We start from the raw sequence: 18,508 nt of genomic DNA on the forward strand, positions 1-18,508 counted from the left end.
GCATCACTCAAGATCGTCACTGCAAAGAATCTCACGACCCCAACGAGACACAAAGATTATGGTCGCTGGACACCCTCCCCATAGCCCGCCGTAGATTCGACTTGACTCCGTAGACTATCCAGCCTTGATCCCCAGCTCTGATATCCCGCCTTGGACATGTCGACCATACTGCATATGCCCGCCTTTAATTCCGCTCCCCATGGCCCTGCGTTTACTTCCGTCAATGGTCGATTGTCTCTGAGTCCGCCCGACGAGAAGAAGCCAACCGTTGCCGCCAAACCTTCTGCCTGGAGTCCCGCCTCCCCAGATCCTGAGCCCAAACATCACTCTCGCTCCCCAGAGAGCGACACGAGTTCGTCCACTGTTGGCAGTGGAGATCGATCTCCTGATAGTTCAGACAAGACAAGGTCCTCTCCTGAACACCCAAATAAGAGAAGACGCTCCGGCTCCGAAGAAGACGCCTACGGCCAACACAGCCCTGATCAGAGGACCGCTGGCCCCAGGCAACTTCCACTTCCATACCAGCCCTTGAACCGCAATACGACCATGAGCATGGAAGCCCCTCCGCTACCGACTCTGCCTCCACTAGGTCGTCCAGACACCGAACGACGCTGGCAAACGGAACCCCGTGAACTGCCTCACGCAGCCCATCAGCATTTCCAACACCATGAATCGCGTCCCACCGAGCACAGCCGCACCAATGACATGTCTCCTGAGTCGCAGTCTCTTAGCCGTGACATGATCGAAGAGACTGAGTTCACGCGGGCTGGTGTACAGGTCGAGCTTAAGAAGCGGAAACGGGTATGTACCCTGAGCCTAACCCCTGACCAATACTAACCTCCACAGCAATTTGCCAACCGCACCAAGACTGGCTGTGGAACATGCCGTAGGAGGAAGAAGAAGTGCGACGAGGCCAAACCAGAATGTACGTTTGAAAATGGCTTCCTGTTCTGACCAAGTCTGACCTCTAGCAGGCAACAACTGCACACGCGGTGGCTTTGTCTGTGAAGGCTATGCCAACAAGGTACCTTGGCCGAAGAATGGACCAGCCAAACCACCTGCACTGATAGCCAAGGAGAAGTTCGCTGCCTACCCTACGTGCCCAACTTGTCAAGAAACGCACACACCTCACTGCAGACCACCTCATAGCTCTGAAGTGTCATACACACCCTCTGAGATGCATTCAACCAACGGTATCGATCGCAAGTCATGGAAACCTTGGAGTGACTCTGCGCCTGCACCGCCACCAGTTCGAGCTGCCTACCAGCCAGAGCCGCCGCCACCACCACCATCAGTACAGTACATGCAACCTGCGGTCAACCACTATGAAAGGCTTTCGAGCTTGGACCATAGACCTGTGCCTCAACAGCAACAGCAGTCTCACCACAGTTCTCGTGGTTATCATCATGCTCCGCCAAGCACGACTCATCTCGCTATCAACACTGCTGTTCCTACCACTATGTGAGTTTCTGCTTTCGGTTCAAACTCAATTGAGTTGTCAACAGCTCCTGGACACCGGATCGTGTCTATCACTTGTCTTTGAACTCAAACTGGGATGCACTCGCATTTCATCAGCTAACACGTTTCTAGGGCCGCCAAGCCTATCCAACAGCTGCATGTGGCACCACAGCATCCACCGCCTCCCCCGCCGCCAACATCTTTGCCACCTACGCGGTCACCGACACGCTACTCCTCGTCGTCTACATCGACCATGTACAGGTCCGAAAAAGACAAGATGCTTGCTGGAGAGCCATTCAACCCCTTTGACAAGGTCCTGATGAAAGAGCGTCATTTGAGCGCGCTAGCACAATCTTATTTCAACGGAAATATCAACCCCTCCAATGTTCTATCTAGCCAAACGGTCGACCACCTTTTCAAACAAATCCTGAACGCGGGCAAGAGAGGTGATGAAGCCAGACGAATCGAAACTCATATGGGTGACAACTGTCATGTTGCTGCGCCCTTTGCTTGCGACTACGGCTACCACCTGAGTTTCGGCGAAAACATTGTCATCGGCGCTGATTGTCGTTTTCATGACTCCGCGAGGATTGCCATTGGAAGGAACTGCAAGATTGGGGCCCGAGTTACTATACAGACTCTGAAGACACCTACCGACACCAAATCTCTGAAGGGCAGCAACGGCACAGAGGTTGCGCAAGAGGTCCTTATCGGGGAGAACGTGTACATTGGTGATAACTGCATAATCGCGGCTGGCGTCCAGATTGGCCCTAACACCATAGTGCGTCCAGGGTCTGTGGTTTTAAGCGTAAGTTCATCACCCCCATATCAGCTTACGCATGTTTGTACTGACCTCGCGTAGTCTGTCCTCGCCAATTCCATCATGCAAGGGAACCCCGCCACCAATATACTCTAAGCTGTTCAGTGTGACAACATCTTGCGCCTCTACTGTCTTTCAGGACGTTTTGTTGCGCTGAGGAGATGTGGGGATTGAGTTAACCTATTTGATATGGGTCATGTATGTCATATTAAGCGCCACTGTGTGGTGCAGGAGTTTCGGCGTTTCTACAACTGGAGGATACCCATTGCTAAAATTTCTTGCTATTTATGGAAGGGAGAGAGGAACCAGTATATAGTGGTACGTTGAGCACGGGTGGTATCTGACTTGTATAGTCTCATTGTGTCTTGGTACCTTGCGCCTGCTGGACATGGCTCTAAAAGCTAAAAAAAACATAACATCTCCTACACGTGGTCGCTTCAATCAATAACTGCGTTTCGTTGAACAGATGCATTTCCCTGTTCGCGGGTAGACATACATGTTCCATGACTGCGATTACCCCGCCATGACCTGCTAGAGCGCATTGAGCCTAGCTCAGATTCTGACCGTGAACAGAACTACACGTGCGCAGCATGGCCCGTGCACTGAATCTGAGCTTCAGACCGGGAATCTCAAATATCCGCGGCGAACAAGCCAGCGCCGCATCTCCAACGCAACAACACCACGCCCACAATGCCGCCCAAAGCGCCCCTCAATTGGGGCTTACTACCGCCTTCCTTCCTCCTCCCCTCATCAGCGCGCTGCCTCCTCCAGCAAAATGCGCAACAACTCTCCTCAAGACCCACCATCGCATACACATCGATCCGAACCATAAAATCTACCTTCGGTCCCAAACCCGACCGTTTCGCACATCACCCCGCGCGAGAAGCCCTCACCAGCACATCAACGGCAGCGCTCGAGCGGAAAGCCCACAGCACGCCCCTGCGAACCGGTCTGCTCGCTTTGAAAAAGGGCATGACATCCATCTACGAGCCTGAAACAGGGAAGCGCACAGCATGCACAGTTTTGCAACTCGACCGTAACGAAGTCGTGGCGCATAAGCGGAGAGATGTAAACGGGTACTGGGCTGTCCAGATCGGGGCTGGGCAGAAAGAAGCGCGGAATGTGACGAGGCCTATGTTGGGGCATTTCGCGGGTGCGGGCGTGAGTCCCAAGAGGTGGGTTGTTGAGTTCAAGGTTAAAGATGAGGAGGGCTTGGGTGTGAGTGTAGGGGAGATGGTGGGTGCGGGGTGGTTTACAAAGGGACAATGGGTGGATGTTAAGGCGATAAGTAGGGGTATGGGATTCGCTGGTGTAAGTTCTGGATCTCTATCTGTTCATGAAGACGGGTGATGCGAATTGGGATGGAATGCTAACGAGCAATTTGTTCAGGGCATGAAACGACACGGCTTCGGTGGTCAACCAGCTTCTCACGGTCAATCGCTCATGCATCGTGGTATGGGTTCTGCCGGAGGTTCCCAGGGTTCAGGTTCGCGTGTGTTGCCTGGAAAGCGTATGGCGGGTAATATGGGAAACGAGAGTGTGACGGTCAAGAACTTGAGGGTGTTGCAGGTTGACGAGCCGAATGGTATTGTGGTTGTTCAAGGTATGGGATGCATAGTACGATTACATTGGTTGGTGCTAACGACGTGTGTGTAGGCTGTGTTCCAGGACCAAAGAACCAGATTATCCGTGTTCAGGATGCGAAGGGGAAGCCGTGGCCGAAGGGACCCATGTCGACGGCTGAATTGAAGCCAGAGCAAGTTTTGGCTGAGGCGGGTGTGCCTGATGCTACGGAAGCGACGACAGTCAGCGTTTAGAAACACATGAACGAGACCATGGAGGAGGCATTGTATCATATGACAGAGTGAGGTGCTTCGGCTTGGGTGTCGAACGGCATGCATTTGGCGAAGCAGCACGAGTGTACGAGTATGCATACGTTAGGTTAGCATTGAATGGGGTGCTGATGTGATGGTAGTTGTGTCGTCCCACCACATCTAGGAATGAAATAAGAAAGAACCATCATATTACCAAGTCGTTACACACTTACATCGTTTCGTCAAGCTTCATCCCATCATCCTCATGCACTGCATACCCACCATCATTACCACATCTTCCCATACGCCCTCCCACCAGCACCTCCCCTCTCAACACCAGCAATCCTAGCACCCCAGGTATCCTTCTCACAAACATCGCTCCGCCCATCATCGCTAGAAGCATAATCACTTCCCTCTGCCACACCATTACCATCCCCACTAATACGCTCATCATCCTCGCTATCACTAGGAAGATAGTCACTCCCCTCCGCTACACCATTATCATCACTGTCACTCCTATATCTCCCAATGCCCCTCCCTTTTCTAACAGGTGTACTGCGAACAGGAGAAGACATGTAGGGACTCCGGTTTCTGCCGCCCCTTACTGGTTCATAGGGACTCCTACTCTGACTTCTGCTCACGCTGCGGAAGGCGCCGGGCATGGGGGCGTAGTCACTGCCGCTGTCCCGATGCCGTCGGAATAGAGGTGGTGGGGATGGTACTGCAGGGGGTGGCGAATGGTAGTCTTCTGAGTCTACGGCTGTGGGGACGCGGGAGAGGCGGTCGGAGTGGGAGGAGCTGGGTCGAGATGCTATGTCTGACAACGCGGCTGTGTGGGCGCCAGGTCTGTGGTCGGAGCAAGTGGCATCGTCGTCATCGTCTGAGTATGTTGAACCGCGTCGGTGGCGGTAGTGGTCTACATGTCTTGGAGGGGGAGGAGGAGGCGGAGCAGAGAAGCTACTGGCCTGATGGAAGGAGCTGTCCGGGCGGTGTAGACTGGGCCGAACAGATCGGGGATCTAGATTCCTTGCACGAGGCTCACGATGGCTGCGGCGGTTTTCCACCTCGAACCGGTGGTAAGATTCTTCTGAATCCCTCCAACGAGTACGTTCGCTATGGTGCCTCTCTCGGTAATTGTGTGGACTTGGCGCGTAGTCATCTTCATCATCTCGCTCAGGGTCTGGGTATCGCCCGGAAAATCTAGCTTGGCGATTCACTGGGTTGCGATTCGCCGGGCTGCCATCGCTGTAGGATTCGGTGTCGGACCGATCCGTTGTATGAGTGTGGAGCTGTTGGAAGCGGTCGAGAAATTGCTTTGCTTCGCGGTAGTTCTCGTGCTCCCTAGGGTTTAGGCGGGGCGGTTGGCTGAAGGAATCACTATTGCCCCAGCCTGCTTTTACCCTCCGATCTTCGGACTTGGGTTTGGGACGAGGAGCGTAGTCTGAGGGGGGACTATCACTGTAGTTCTCTGGAGGAGGGTGGCGGATCGGTGAACCATTGCCCAGGGAATCGTCCGTGGAACGGTCATCGTAGCGAGACCCACGATTTTTCCAAGCATCCTTCTTTACTTCAGGTGTAGCTATGTAATCTTCGTCAGACTGAGAATCTTGTGCGATGCAGTCTGGATCTGAAGACTGAGCCCGATACTGTGGCCGCCCAGATGGTCGTGGTTGATGCCTTGGGCGAGGCTGTGAGAAACCGTACACGTCCCTTGGTTCTCTTGTCTGCGTAGCGTATTCGGATGCCATAGCCCGATTCACATATCGCCTATGATTGGGGGGTAAATCTTCGTAGTATCCACGGCGTGGGGTGTCGTAGTCCGAGCTCGAATCCGTGGGCGACGAGACGTAGTTTTCTGAATGCTGGGTATCCCGGTAACTATGCGGGACTTGGCTACTATATCTCGGTGCTGCGCGGTAGGAGCTGCTCTGCTTCTGACGGCTTCGGCTGCTCTTGTGTGGTTGGTCCCACATGCTGCTGGGAAACGCGTGGAAGCACCACGATCTAGTAATTAGTCGACGTTGAGCTGCGTAATTGGGTTATGCAGTCTCGCAGAGGAGAGGTTCAGGCTGCGAGTCGCTTCATTTCGTTGTCGTGGCTAGCTACTGGAGAGTAGGGAAAGGCGTCATGCAGAACCACGTGGTGGGCGTCTAACCGCAAGTAAAACGCGCTAGTGTCGCATCGGACCAAGCCTCACCAGTCCGCCATCTTCGATGCTTCAACACCATCACCATCACAACCCGTCCGTGCGATGTTGTCTCCCACCACCCGTTCTATAGCCGGGAAGTAAACTTAAAGATGGAAAGTTTGCGCGTCCACCAACCCGGGAATCTTTGGTGGATGGCGCGCTTGCTAACCGTGACAGCTGACAGCGCTAACTGATCGCGTCACTACTGCAACCAACGACATTCGCAATGATGAAGAACGATTCAGGCAATGCTTGATTAGTCTTGTCTTCTCCTCTTGTTCATCATATTTCATCTCTCGTCAGCCTTGCGCTCTCGGACAAACCTGGTTGCTGCTTGCAGATTCCACCTATCGGAACAATCACTCCTACAGAACCCTGGGATTTCGCAAAGCTCAGCCTCATGAGCCACAGACCAGGTCTTCTACCCTCCCGCAAGGGGCAGTCCTGTCATCTTATGTCGGATAAGCTTAATCAATATGTTTCCGTCGAGTCTGGCCCGGGCACGGTTTTGTGGAGCTAGTGGCTGCCCTGTTATGTTCATGAAACGACAACAGCGGGACTGCCGGGACTAGACTCGTTGCGAAGCTACTTCCGCAACGCCATTCTGTTTGTAAACGCCCGTCAAGCAACCTATCCATGGATGCATGAGCACCAAACTACGCACTGTCGACATGTTCATGACTCTTTGGTGGTGGAAGTATCTTTCCGCCCGCTCCAGGCACTGGTATGCGCGTCCTGGCTTCTAGTAGCGATTCGAATTGTCCGATACCCACTGCCGTCGGTGATGAACGGCGTCAAAGGGTCCAGGTGCATGCTCGAAAGGAACATACCCCCGTAGGTAGAGTGAGTGGGGCGTGCTTCAAACACCAGCCAAGAATCCTACGAGATATAAAGGAACGGGTCAGCCACCGGATATTGGCATCATCCAGTTCTTAGCATCATTCTCTCATTCTCTCATTCACCACCTGTCATTCTTTTCAGCAAACTGTGTTTGCTATCCATTCTTTATCTTCGACTCGATAACTTTCCACTATGAAGTACCAACTCTTCGCCGCCGTTGTCGCGGCTTTCGCTTCCAGCGTCAACGCTGCTGATGCCGTCAAGGGCGCTGCTGAGGGTTTCGCAAAGGGTAAGCATTTGGTGCCATGTTCGTCACCGCTCTATGCTAACACATTCCAGGTGTAACTGGTGGTGGCAACGCCGCACCTGTCTACCCGACCAGCACCGCTCAGCTCATCAGCTACCTCGGCGACGACTCCCCTCGCACTATCGTCCTCACCAAGACCTTCGACTTCACTGGTACCGAGGGCAAGGCTACCTCCTCCGGTTGCCGCCCATGGGGTACCGGCTCGGGCTGCCAGATCGCCATCAACCAGAACGGATGGTGCGACAACTACCAGGCCAGCGCTCCCAAGGTTGGCAGCATCACCTACGACAAGGCCGGTGTACTAGGAATCACCGTCAAGAGCAACAAGTCTATCATTGGCCAAGGCACCAAGGGTGTTATGAAGGGCAAGGGTCTCCGCATGACTGGCGGCGTCAAGAACATCATCATCCAGAACATCCGCATTACTGAGATCAACCCTCAATACGTCTGGGGTGGTGATGCCATCACCGTCGACGGCGCCGACATGATCTGGATTGACCACGTCACCACTGACTTGATCGCCCGTCAGCACATTGTCCTCGGTAACACTGCTTCCGGCAAGGTCTCCATCACCAACAACGAGATCAACGGTGCCACCGCCTGGTCTGCTACCTGCGACAGCCACCACTACTGGGGCATGTACTTCACCGGTGCCAACGACATGGTCACCCTCAAGGGCAACTACATCCACCACACCTCCGGCCGCTCGCCCAAGGTTGCTGGTAACACCCTCCTCCACGCCGTCAACAACTACTTCTACGCCAACTCCCAGCACGCTTTCGAGGCCGACTCTGGCGCCAAGATCATCGCCGAGGGCAACGTCTTCCAGAACGTCAAGGAGCCTGCTCAGTCTGGTCTTCCCGGCAAGGTCTTCGCTGTCGGTAACAACGGCGCTGCCTGCAAGTCTGCTATGGGTCGCAACTGCGAGCCCAACGTTTACGGCAGCTCTGGTACTCTTGCTGGCTCTGACACCAGCATCCTTGCTGGCATGAAGGGCAAGAACATTGCCGCTGCCGGCACTGCTGCCAGCGCTAAGAACGTCCAGCAATCTGCTGGTTACGGAAAGATCTAAGCGAGTCTGATAGAGTCAGCTGTTGCTTAGGGGAGTGTGGATTCATCTGTTCTTGTAAATATCTTCTATTACTTCGTATATATCCCTTTGAATTGGAGATTTGTTTTCTCTCCACTGTTGGAATGTCTTTGTCTTCTTTGTGACTTTCGCGTTGGTACTTGTTGTGTGACTGGAAACCTTCCTGCGACGTTGCGCTGTTAAGCGTTTGTTCCACGCGCAGTTGAAGGTCAAAGTGAAGGCCGAATTCATCTTCGCAACTGGCGTGAAATGTCATTGTGAGGCGCGTCAGCTGTGTCTCTCAATGTTCTGATGTGAATGTTTTACTAGAACTGTTTGCTCCCTCTACCACACAACAACTCTACTTGGGAATTAGACTTCGTACCACGAACCTAGCGACACCGACCCGACATCATGTCGTTTCCAGACCAACATACCCCATCTACCCCTCTTCTGCGCAACGGTGAGGATTGCAACATCATGTAAGAAATGTTCCAGTCATACTCACCGAAGTGCTCATTGCTAACAAGGCACAAGTGCTAGACGCAACCAGTTGATGTCCCCGCTCTTGAAACTTCCAGTCGAGCTTCGAGTTAAGATCTACGAGTACACATTCACCGATTCCACCGTCCACGTCTCGCTATACGAACCCAGTGGCACTCCTCGTCGACCCCCACCTAAATCCGCAGCTCTACTCTACGTTTCGCGTCAGATCAAGTATGAAGCCTTCTCTGTATTCATTAGTACCTGCACCTTCGATATCACCTCTTGTTGGTTCTGGGATAGGCTTGTGAAGATTGTGGGAGCTCACAACCTCAAGCTCATGACCTCGCTGTTGGCCATGCCAGGTTGTATGCTCAGTCTCATAGAGCACATAGACAAATCTGATTGGGAGTTGCTCCAATCGCTACGGCATGTGAGTGTGCTTGTTGACCCACAATATGAAAAGAGTTCGCAGATCTTACTCCGGGGAATACGTTGTCACTTTTCGAGGGAGATGCCGTGTGTCACTATTCAGGAGGTCGAATCAAGTGCGAATTGATATTGTTCTGAAGAACGCACGTCTTCGAAATCCGGCTCGTGAAAGAGGGTTGAGATGAAAGAGTATATTCGAGGGGGGAAGTAAGCGGTTCGTCAAAGAGCCTAGACCCAAAGTTTGTGGTCGCTTGGTCATAATCTTGCTAGCGGAGGAAAGCTCGAGTGGTAAGGGGTGGCTGTGTTTTGTGTCAAGTCCGGCGAGATTGATTGTTCGGGGCAAGTGGATTCCAAGAGCCGTGGGTCGACGATACCGACCTCGGGATGTAAGAGGTACTCAATATATGTGATCAATGTCATGTTCACTGTAATGTGAGACACCTGTCACACGCATTTAATGGAAGTAATATCACAATGCAAGTGCAAAAGATGGAGTTGGCTCGCGGATGTAGCGCCGCCTAGACCATGAAGGACGTGCACTCACTGCGTCATCAACGATGCAAATATCTCGAGGCTGGTCGTGCCAACCCCAACCCCAGTTTCCCCGCTGCGTACCTGCATTTAACGTTGAGCCAAAAGTGGTGATGTATGTGCGCAATGGGCCATGGTGTCGGATAGGCCGGCAAATCAGCAAGTACGTGAGTCTTGGCAATACCATCCACGGAACTCGGCTCGCTCCCTCACGGGGCTATGATGACGTTGTTCAACTCTAACTAGAGCTGCGTCCATGGGAACATTGCCAATCATAGTCGAATTTTCTTTACGCCCAGCCAAGCGACCAGCGGCGCGGACATGGAGCGCGTCTTTTCAGTTGTCAGAGGTCTCGGAGTCACTGCCGATTATGCGGTGAGTCCCGTGGCGCGAGTGGCTGGGACGCTATACAGACACGGCAGATACATCAGGCACTCTTCACGGCACAGGCGGCGAGGGCCTCTGAAAGACAATCGTGCGACAGTAAGGCTCTCATGATATCCAGTCGTCCTAAGTATTGCTATTGTCACGTCGATCACGCATAGCGCAGCCTAATACTGTCTGACATGGCGGTGCCAAAGGCGGGTCATGATGAGCGCCGAGCCCCGGACAAGCTTTTAGACATCCGCGCTGGTAGTTGGAACGGCGCAGCAGGGAACGGACGAGCGTCGCGCCTTATTTTAGGTAGGGCTATGCCCATGTCTTTACGGGCTGCCATTCCGCTTTCTGGAATCCGGCGATCACTTTCAGCGTCCTTCCCCGGTGTAGGACCGACTCCCAAACGACAACATGCTACGATATGACAATATCCTCAAATTCGCCCTCGTTCCGTCGATCGTCTTTCTCCTTCTCTCGGTAGTCTCGGTGGCGTTGACAACGCATTACTGGATTCTTACAGACTGGGTTATTCCGCGAGGTCTCAAAGTAGTAACGAGCGAGTTCAATGACCGGCTGCAACAATATGTCGTCGATGACACGATTGTCTATTTCAGAGAGGCGCCGACAGATGCCACTATTGTATCCGGATGCTTGAACCTAACGGCAGCCGTGGTGGCTCTTATTGCTTGGAGTACTCTGCGCAAGCCGGACATGGACTCGCAATACAACAGCGTATGTAAACGATCTCAACCCGAAGAACTCACATTAATGTCCAGTAGAGCACACGTCGCTTCTGGATGCTCAGTATTGTTGTTACCACTATTGCTGGTTCTGCCACGGCTATCGCAGCTGTCGTGCTTCACTACACCGAGCGAGGCGACGACAAGTGGGGCTGCACTTCCGAAAGGCTCATGATGAGTGGTCAAATGAACACCAACGTGTACTGTACGCGCGAGATGGCAACCTGCAATTACCAACCGGGCTTCATCCCAAGGGGAGACCGTGAAAATGCCAGCGTAGCATGTGCCGAGGCGGTCAGTTACAAACAAGTACGTTGCGACACAACTCACTAACATCATCACAGGTTACCGTCAAGTGGTTGCAGATCGTAATGACCGTGAACGCGCTGATACTGCTGGTGATGTTCTCTCTGCAAGCATTCTTACGAAGAAAGTCACGACAAGCACGATTGAATGAACCCGTACCGGAGGAAAAGATGGAGGAAAGCAGCTAACATCCTATTACCCGTTCGACATTTACGATATGATTACGAAACTTCATGACACGTTCTTTTACTATTCATTCTCACTCAAGCGTTGCATCATTGGAGTTTAGGCTACCGACTGGGAACATTCTTTTGTAGCGGACAACAGGATTTAGGACGGAACAGGCGGCTACATGACGTCAGCGTCTCGCGCAGTCTCCTGTCAGAACGGCTGTTGAGATATACATACGCTTATACACTGTGGGTTCCGTATATCATAATATACCCTGATGATACACAGACGCTTTTACGATTTGGTTTATGCATATCAAAAGTGTACCCTAGAGTTGTACGCTGCGCTACAAATGTTTTTGTAAGAGATGGAAAGGCACTGTATACCTTCAGGGTGAACTTTGGTGTGACGTTCAGTGCGAGGGGAGCGGCGCTTGTAAGCTGCACGTTGGCCAAATGAAAGGTGAAACAAATAGGTGAGGTGAGCGATGAAGACGGTGAGGACAGTGTCGCGTCGTGCCTTCCTCCTGGGCATGAAGCACGTGGCTGCTTACGTACTCACTGCTCCTTCCCCCAGCAACACCGTTTGTTTGGAGGCAGGGCGCGATTTATGTAGATTTTTTCTTCTGACTCCTCTTCACCACAGCCGAACCTCTCGTCATGGCCCCCCATCCCCTCTTCCCCAAACTCGAGGCGGCCGTCCTCGTGGACGGTCGCCCCGTCAAAGAACATGCTGACCGGGAAGATGCTAATTCCGAGTCCAAGGTAGTCTACATCGAGGCCGAAGCGGGCGAGCAGTTTGGCGTCCGATTCTTCATCCCCGGCTACGTCTTCGACCGCCACTCCATCAAGGTCATTGTCAACATCGACGGTGTTGACATGCGCAAGTTCATCTTCGAGCGGCACAAGTACGACCTCTACGGCATCACAAGACAGGTCAACGACAGCAGCGCGCTCATCGGTCACAAGTACCTCGGCCAGCGCTTCCGCTTCGCTGATCTCAACACCCGTAAGTCTAGCCAGTGAGCATTGGTGCCATGCCGCTAACAGATCCAGATGATGACAACTACGAGATTGACCACGCGCTTTGGAAGCAGCTGAAATGGACTGGGAACATCTCAATCACCTTTCACCGAGTCACTAACGTACGCTTTGCCCGCGCGTGGAAGGACGTGCCGTCCATGCGAGAGTACGACGAGGTCCCTGAGAAGGCACTGAAAGGCTCGTCTGTCTCGCACAAGACAACGTATGTATAGCATGACCTCCTCCCTGCAAGGCGCTAACAGTTCTGGAAGCCTCGACCCGCTGCACCGCATTGCACCCGTTACATTCATGGAGGCAGACTATGTCGACAACCCTTCCCGTCCTCTTGCTGAGATCGAGTTCCGATACCGGTCCAAGGAAGCTCTCAAGTACCTGTCCATAATCCCCCGCACACCTAGCCCAGAGCCCTTCAAGGAAGATCTGTCGGAGGAGAAGGTGCAGAAGATCTACGTAAGTGTTCTTCTTTACATCTTTTCAGAATGCACGCTTACATAACACCGCAGCTCAAGCACGAGGAGACCCAGTCTCGCAAGCGCGACCACCCCGGTGACGATCATGACTATGAAGACGTGGAGATGGTAGAGGAGCGACCCGCGAAGCGACGTTGCTTCCCCACCAGCACCGACGAAGTCATCTCGCTCGACTGAGGACATTTACAAGGCACATCATGGCATCGTACAGCTGGCAGCGCGCATGGAATGCTGAATACGGAGCATTTACTGGATACGAAGTTTTCACTGGAACAGTACCGTGAACTACAAGCAGGCTCATCTACCGCCCGGGTTCATGTTCACTAGCATAGCATCGGATACTGAGAGTCTCATCTTGAATCGATTGTCCATTCTACCATCATCGGTACTCTCCTTGGTGTCCTTCTATGCTCCTATTCTACCGTGCCGTCCCTCTACAGTCTCGATGCCTCTTCTTTAACAGCCAGAGCTTAAGGCGCCGCAGCAACCCCAGCCTCCACATCTACATACGGCACCAGCGTCTCCCTAACATTCGTCAACCGCTCTAGTACATGCCCCACCCTAACCACATCCTCATCCTTCGTCGCCCGCCCAAAGATATACGCCGAAAACGGTATACCAGGCGCCACATTAACCAACCCGTTCCTCGCGTCCCTCTCTACAGGCGTATCTCGCAGAAAAACACCCATAGGCACACTCATAACCGGACTCCCCGCTTTCGCAGCAAAGCTCTGCATGGTAACACTCAACGTAGGCACAAGCATGACATCGCAACACTTCCTACACAACGCGGCGTCGATGCCGCCTTCACCCATGTAGTACTCGTCTCTCGCCAGCATGTTCTCGTAGAGCAGGTCGTTCGGATCAGAAGCCTGCGCTCTTTCCAGACCCTCGACGTTCCGCTGTGGGTACTGCTCTGCTGGGTGTCCTTTTGTGAACGCGATAAGGTCTTCGAGGTTACGCACGTTATGTGGGTTTGTGGCGAGGGAGGAGAGGTAATCGTTTATCGCAGTCTTCATATCTGTGTTTAGGACGATGTCTTTTGCTTCTTGCGGAAGGGCTTCCCAGCTTTTAGTCCCGGTGACTGAGATGTCGCGGACGATGGTTGCGCCGGCGGTTTCCAACAGTTTGAGCGTTCTTTCGAATGCTGTCTTCTTGCAAGGCTTCAGGGTTTGCATGTCGCTGAGAGAGCTGGGGATACCGATTCGTATGCCGTGGAGGTGGGGAATTGAATTTGCGGTGTTGAGGTCCTGGACTATTTTCTGTTTCGTGGCTGAGGGCAGATGGTCGCTGTGTTGAACCATACCTATAAGGAGGAGCGCAGCATCTGAGACTGTTCGCGTGAGCACACCAACAGTATCCAGTCTCTTAGACGCATGTATGAGACCTTCAGAGGAGAGCAGATTACGCGTCGGCTTGAACCCTACAATCCCAGATTTCTCCGCCGGAGAAACAATCGAGTAACACGTCTCCGTCCCCAGCGCTGCAAAACACATCCCCAGTGCAACAGCCACCGCACAACCCCCCGAACTCCCACTCGCTTTCATACCAGGGTAGTATATACCCGTTGTCTGACCACCTCTTCCACTCCAGCCTGAACACCCGCTCGTGGAACGGAAACCAGCCCATTCGGCCATGTTTCCTTTGCCCAGGATTACCATTCCTGCTTTTCGTACTGCGCTTACGACGTCGGCTTCGCGTGATGGTTTGGCGCCGACTAGTGCCATGCTGCCGCATGTTGTGGATGTGGCGTCGAGAGTGGGTATGTTGTCTTTTAGCAGGATGGGTATGCCGTGGAGGGGACCTCGGGGGCCTTTTGAGAGGCGCTCGGCATCGAAGTGTTGGGCGGTGGATGTAGCGTCCGGGTTTATCTCTGCTACGGCGTGGAATGTGGAGTTTGTTTCGCGGATTCTAGTTAGACAGGCTGATGTTAGGTCGACGGCTGTGAAGAGGCGGTTTTGATAGCCGTTCTGGATTGTGGGGAGCGTGAGGTGGTCTAGACGTGGGATATTGGGTTGTGCATTGGTGGGTGTGCTGGCAGACCCGCTGGCCAATATATCAATGTATGGGGTTGCCATTTGTGCGGTTGTTCTAGACCTGCTACTGTATGAAGTCTTTTCGTATCGTTGACGTGGTGGGAACTTTATGTGTTCAGAACATTCGCTGTGCACTCTACTGCTTTCTCACTGGGCCTTGTAGGGCGGTCGTGGCTTCTTTGTCGAAAATATATTGTGTAATGCTACAGCGTTGTTGAATCTGGAACGACATTGACACTTATTATTCATGACCAATGCGAATGTTCTGAGCGACATGAAGACGCCTGTATTGATATCTAGACCCGTGAATTTAGCGTAGATTACAGCTTCATCTCGTGAAGACTTCCTAAATGACTGCCATGTCGGCCTCCGCGCGCTCCATTCGCCTGTCTCAGTCCAACACAATGACTTCGGCTTCATCGCTCGGCATCTGTCTGACACGTTCAAGCTTCCTCTTCTTGCGCAGATCAACTGAGCGTATCTCGATGAAGTCGTCGTCGCAAGCTATAGCTCGACTATCGACGTTGTGGTCGTCGCCTGCCACGGTGGAGGTATCGGAATGCTCGCGCTTCATGCGTACACGGGTCTCTTCTTGATCCTAGCTGATGTCAGCATGTAAATTGGTAGGGTGGGTAATGGGGATCATCCTACTCTGAAGCGGCGGACGATAGACTCTAGTTGTTCCCTGTTCAACTGCCCGAGCACCATATCATCGCTATCGAGAACATCGACTGGATCAGGCGTACGTTCGATTATGTGAAGGTCTTTGAGCGCAGCTATAATGTCAATAGTTAGTGTTTGCTTTCTGTTGACCTATATCTACAAAGCTTACCGAGTGAGCGATAGTAGAAGTGGAATGTCGCAAACGGTTCTCCGCCATCAGCATAATCCGCATCGTAGTACTGAATCTCTTCTGTGGGCTCTGTATCTCCGAGACTGCGCACAAATTAGCTCGTAGAAACATTCTGGTTGAGTCATACATACACTGCCTGATGCGACAGCGACTCGCCCTTGATAGCCTTCTCGTTGACCGTATCCAGCTTCTCCAACTCCTTCTGTACGAAGGCCATCTTCGGATTGCGTCTCGCGTTGTCGAGGAAGTAGAACTCGCAGGTAATGATACCTATAGGCTGTAGTTTGCTCTGCATGTCTTCTGGGATGCGCCCCTCGCTGTACTCTCCTGCGTTTCTCTTAGTATACCGTCATTTAATGGAAGGTGAAGATGACTTACTGATATCAAGCGGCGAGAAGCGATAGTGCTGTGTGAACCAGTCCTTACCATCGTTCGATATCGGTCCAGAGCTGACGTGGCCATTCGCGTCGTAAAGCTCGTCCGGGCGAATAAGCGGCTCATCAACATCCTTGCCGTCGATGGTGACGATCATAGACACCGGGCGGTCGATAGGGAAAGGCGCCTTGAACGAGTAGTGGATTTCAAATGTTGAGTCTGACTTGGCTTCGATGTAGCTTTCGGAGATAGCTTCCGATACGGTGGTGTGGCGGTCGATGTACTCGCGAAGCGGGTTGCCATCAGCTTGGACATGAACTTCGAGCCCGGGGGCCTCATCGACGATTGCCATTGGGGAAGGTACGACGGTATTGGTATATGAGAGAAGAAATGATGGTAAGAGGAAGCCGCGATAGGTCTACGATGCGTAGAATGTGTTGAAGGTGTGTTCTGGTAAGAAGACTTCACCTCGACTGAATATGTCGGTGCTGGAGCGCAGAAGCCGAGGTGAAGGCGAGTATTGGAAGGTGAGAGATGGTGGCCCAGTATTTCTCGGTTCCGACGCGTCACGAAAACCACGCGCTGCAGTACGAGAGGTGAACGTGGCTGTCGCGTTGGACGCTCCTTCCCTTCAAGTGGCCTCAGATTTGACGTGTATTTCTAGCGCCCCGAACTGTAGAATGAAAAACTAACATGTAAAGATAGGCATGAGTAGATGAATAAGAAATAGATAATCGTCCGTTACTGCTACCAGCATTGCCGCCAATGGCAACCGAGGGATGACACCGGATCCCGAAGCCTTAGAAACATTGCAATGACCTAGGATTGCAAGATCGAATGATCGATGAGGCTGAAAGATGGGCACGTTCAATCGTCCAGAGCCACAACCTCATCATCAGGACCCGGAGCGCGACGTAGCCTCTTCACAATCGGATGTGCCGGCTGACTACCGATCCACTCGACCTCGTCACCAACTAGGGTATCCTCACTGCCTTCTCGCTCTTCCTCGCGTTCGCGCTTGATAATGATTGCTTTCTGGTTCTTTTCCTGTTGGTGGTCAGTACAAGACTCATGAATCGCGTGCCTCCAACCTGTGATGCGACTTACACGCATGCTCCTAACCACTGCTCTCAACTCTTCCTCGTTCATGTCTTCTGGATCCCTGTCTTCGGCCTCTGACTCTGACTCTGGCTCCGGAGATGGGCTTGGGGTACGCGGGATGACGCCGATGGACTTGAGCGCATCTGAGCGATAATCAGCTATCATCACGAATTAACTATGTATGCGTGTGACTGACCGGTCGACCTATAGTAGAAGGTGAACGTTGCGAAAGGCTCGTTTTCAGTTGTCTTGACCTCGTTGTAAGTGATGGTATCACGTTGTTCGGGTGCAGAGAGACTGGTGGCCATGTCAGCGATCAATTTTCATCCAAAATTTGAGTGGGAAGGACATACCTAGTCTGATGAGATAGCTGATCGCCCTGCATCGCAGCCGCCTTGTGCAATGCCTTCTCGCTGAGAACATCAAACTCGTTGCTAGCAAGCTGAGGTACTTCTGTCGGTCTCACTGCTTCCAGATGCTCGATGAAGTAGAAGTAAAGCACAATGCGGCCAATGGGTGACAGTCGATCCGCGAGGTCCTTGGTCATCGGGGTGTTGGTCTCGTCTATGTATTGTCAGTCATATTGAAGAGCTCGCTAGACGTAGAGGCTTACCAGTTCTCAGCTCAGCGAATTGGAAGCCCTGGGTGAAGCTGTGTCCCCCAGTCGACGAAGTGGATCGTGAGCAAAGGTATCCCTCGCACTCTTCCTTTCCACCCCACTCGACGAATGGTGCTTGCACGTAGTTACCGTCTAGCAATACATCCATTTGCACTGCCGAGGGCGGGGTGAAAGGCGGACGAAACAAATAACGAATGGAGAAGTTGGCAGCTGGCGGCGCTTCGATATACCTGGATGCAGAGGTCGCAACCCCATCATCTTCGACGATTCCATGTTCGTACTCTGGTAGTGCTGCCGCATCCACCTCAATAGTGACGTCAAGACCTGGGATACCTGTTGCGATGGCCATGGCGTTGGATTGAAGATAGGAGGAAAGTGCGCGAGCGATTAAGAGAAGTGTGTTCCTGCTCAAAGAGTAGAGAAGCCGGCCACAAGGATCGCTCTCGCTTGAGGCTCGCAGTTGCTCAGGTGAGA

At 52.8% G+C, this 18,508-nt stretch overlaps 8 protein-coding genes across 8 annotated transcripts; 5 read left to right on the forward strand and 3 right to left on the reverse strand.

Annotated features, from left to right (window-relative positions):
- Positions 1-174: 174 nt before the first annotated feature.
- J4E86_001729 (uncharacterized protein) lies at positions 175-2,374 on the forward strand (the record flags this gene model as incomplete). Its single annotated transcript, XM_051442294.1, has 5 exons — positions 175-801; positions 847-925; positions 975-1,080; positions 1,591-2,239; positions 2,321-2,374. The coding sequence occupies 5 exons, from the start codon at positions 175-177 to the stop codon at positions 2,372-2,374; spliced, it is 1,515 nt and encodes a 504-aa protein (XP_051305882.1).
- A 594-nt stretch (positions 2,375-2,968) lies between these two features.
- Positions 2,969-4,095, forward strand: J4E86_001730 (uncharacterized protein; the record flags this gene model as incomplete). The annotated part of the gene is made up of 3 exons (XM_051442295.1): positions 2,969-3,589; positions 3,668-3,881; positions 3,935-4,095. The coding sequence occupies 3 exons, from the start codon at positions 2,969-2,971 to the stop codon at positions 4,093-4,095; spliced, it is 996 nt and encodes a 331-aa protein (XP_051305883.1).
- A 3,217-nt stretch (positions 4,096-7,312) lies between these two features.
- J4E86_001731 (uncharacterized protein) lies at positions 7,313-8,499 on the forward strand (the record flags this gene model as incomplete). Its single annotated transcript, XM_051442296.1, has 2 exons — positions 7,313-7,409; positions 7,460-8,499. The coding sequence occupies 2 exons, from the start codon at positions 7,313-7,315 to the stop codon at positions 8,497-8,499; spliced, it is 1,137 nt and encodes a 378-aa protein (XP_051305884.1).
- Positions 8,500-10,731: 2,232 nt separating this feature from the next.
- On the forward strand, positions 10,732-11,554 carry J4E86_001732 (uncharacterized protein; the record flags this gene model as incomplete). The annotated part of the gene is made up of 3 exons (XM_051442297.1): positions 10,732-11,052; positions 11,100-11,354; positions 11,405-11,554. The coding sequence occupies 3 exons, from the start codon at positions 10,732-10,734 to the stop codon at positions 11,552-11,554; spliced, it is 726 nt and encodes a 241-aa protein (XP_051305885.1).
- A 642-nt stretch (positions 11,555-12,196) lies between these two features.
- J4E86_001733 (uncharacterized protein) lies at positions 12,197-13,227 on the forward strand (the record flags this gene model as incomplete). Its single annotated transcript, XM_051442298.1, has 4 exons — positions 12,197-12,545; positions 12,593-12,782; positions 12,832-13,030; positions 13,084-13,227. The coding sequence occupies 4 exons, from the start codon at positions 12,197-12,199 to the stop codon at positions 13,225-13,227; spliced, it is 882 nt and encodes a 293-aa protein (XP_051305886.1).
- Positions 13,228-13,520: 293 nt separating this feature from the next.
- J4E86_001734 (uncharacterized protein) lies at positions 13,521-15,128 on the reverse strand (the record flags this gene model as incomplete). Its single annotated transcript, XM_051442299.1, has 1 exon — positions 13,521-15,128. The coding sequence occupies one exon, from the start codon at positions 15,126-15,128 to the stop codon at positions 13,521-13,523; it is 1,608 nt and encodes a 535-aa protein (XP_051305887.1).
- Positions 15,129-15,477: 349 nt separating this feature from the next.
- Positions 15,478-16,666, reverse strand: J4E86_001735 (uncharacterized protein; the record flags this gene model as incomplete). Its single annotated transcript, XM_051442300.1, has 5 exons — positions 15,478-15,684; positions 15,738-15,862; positions 15,919-16,022; positions 16,071-16,266; positions 16,318-16,666. 5 exons carry the CDS (start codon positions 16,664-16,666, stop codon positions 15,478-15,480), a joined length of 981 nt encoding a protein of 326 aa, XP_051305888.1.
- A 515-nt stretch (positions 16,667-17,181) lies between these two features.
- J4E86_001736 (uncharacterized protein) lies at positions 17,182-18,383 on the reverse strand (the record flags this gene model as incomplete). The annotated part of the gene is made up of 5 exons (XM_051442301.1): positions 17,182-17,361; positions 17,422-17,558; positions 17,612-17,712; positions 17,769-17,979; positions 18,029-18,383. 5 exons carry the CDS (start codon positions 18,381-18,383, stop codon positions 17,182-17,184), a joined length of 984 nt encoding a protein of 327 aa, XP_051305889.1.
- Between the last annotated feature and the right edge of the window lie 125 nt (positions 18,384-18,508).

This window comes from Alternaria arbusti (assembly GCF_024043155.1).
Source record: "Alternaria arbusti strain BMP 1465 chromosome Unknown scaffold_2, whole genome shotgun sequence".
Taxonomy (NCBI): domain Eukaryota; kingdom Fungi; phylum Ascomycota; class Dothideomycetes; order Pleosporales; family Pleosporaceae; genus Alternaria; species Alternaria arbusti.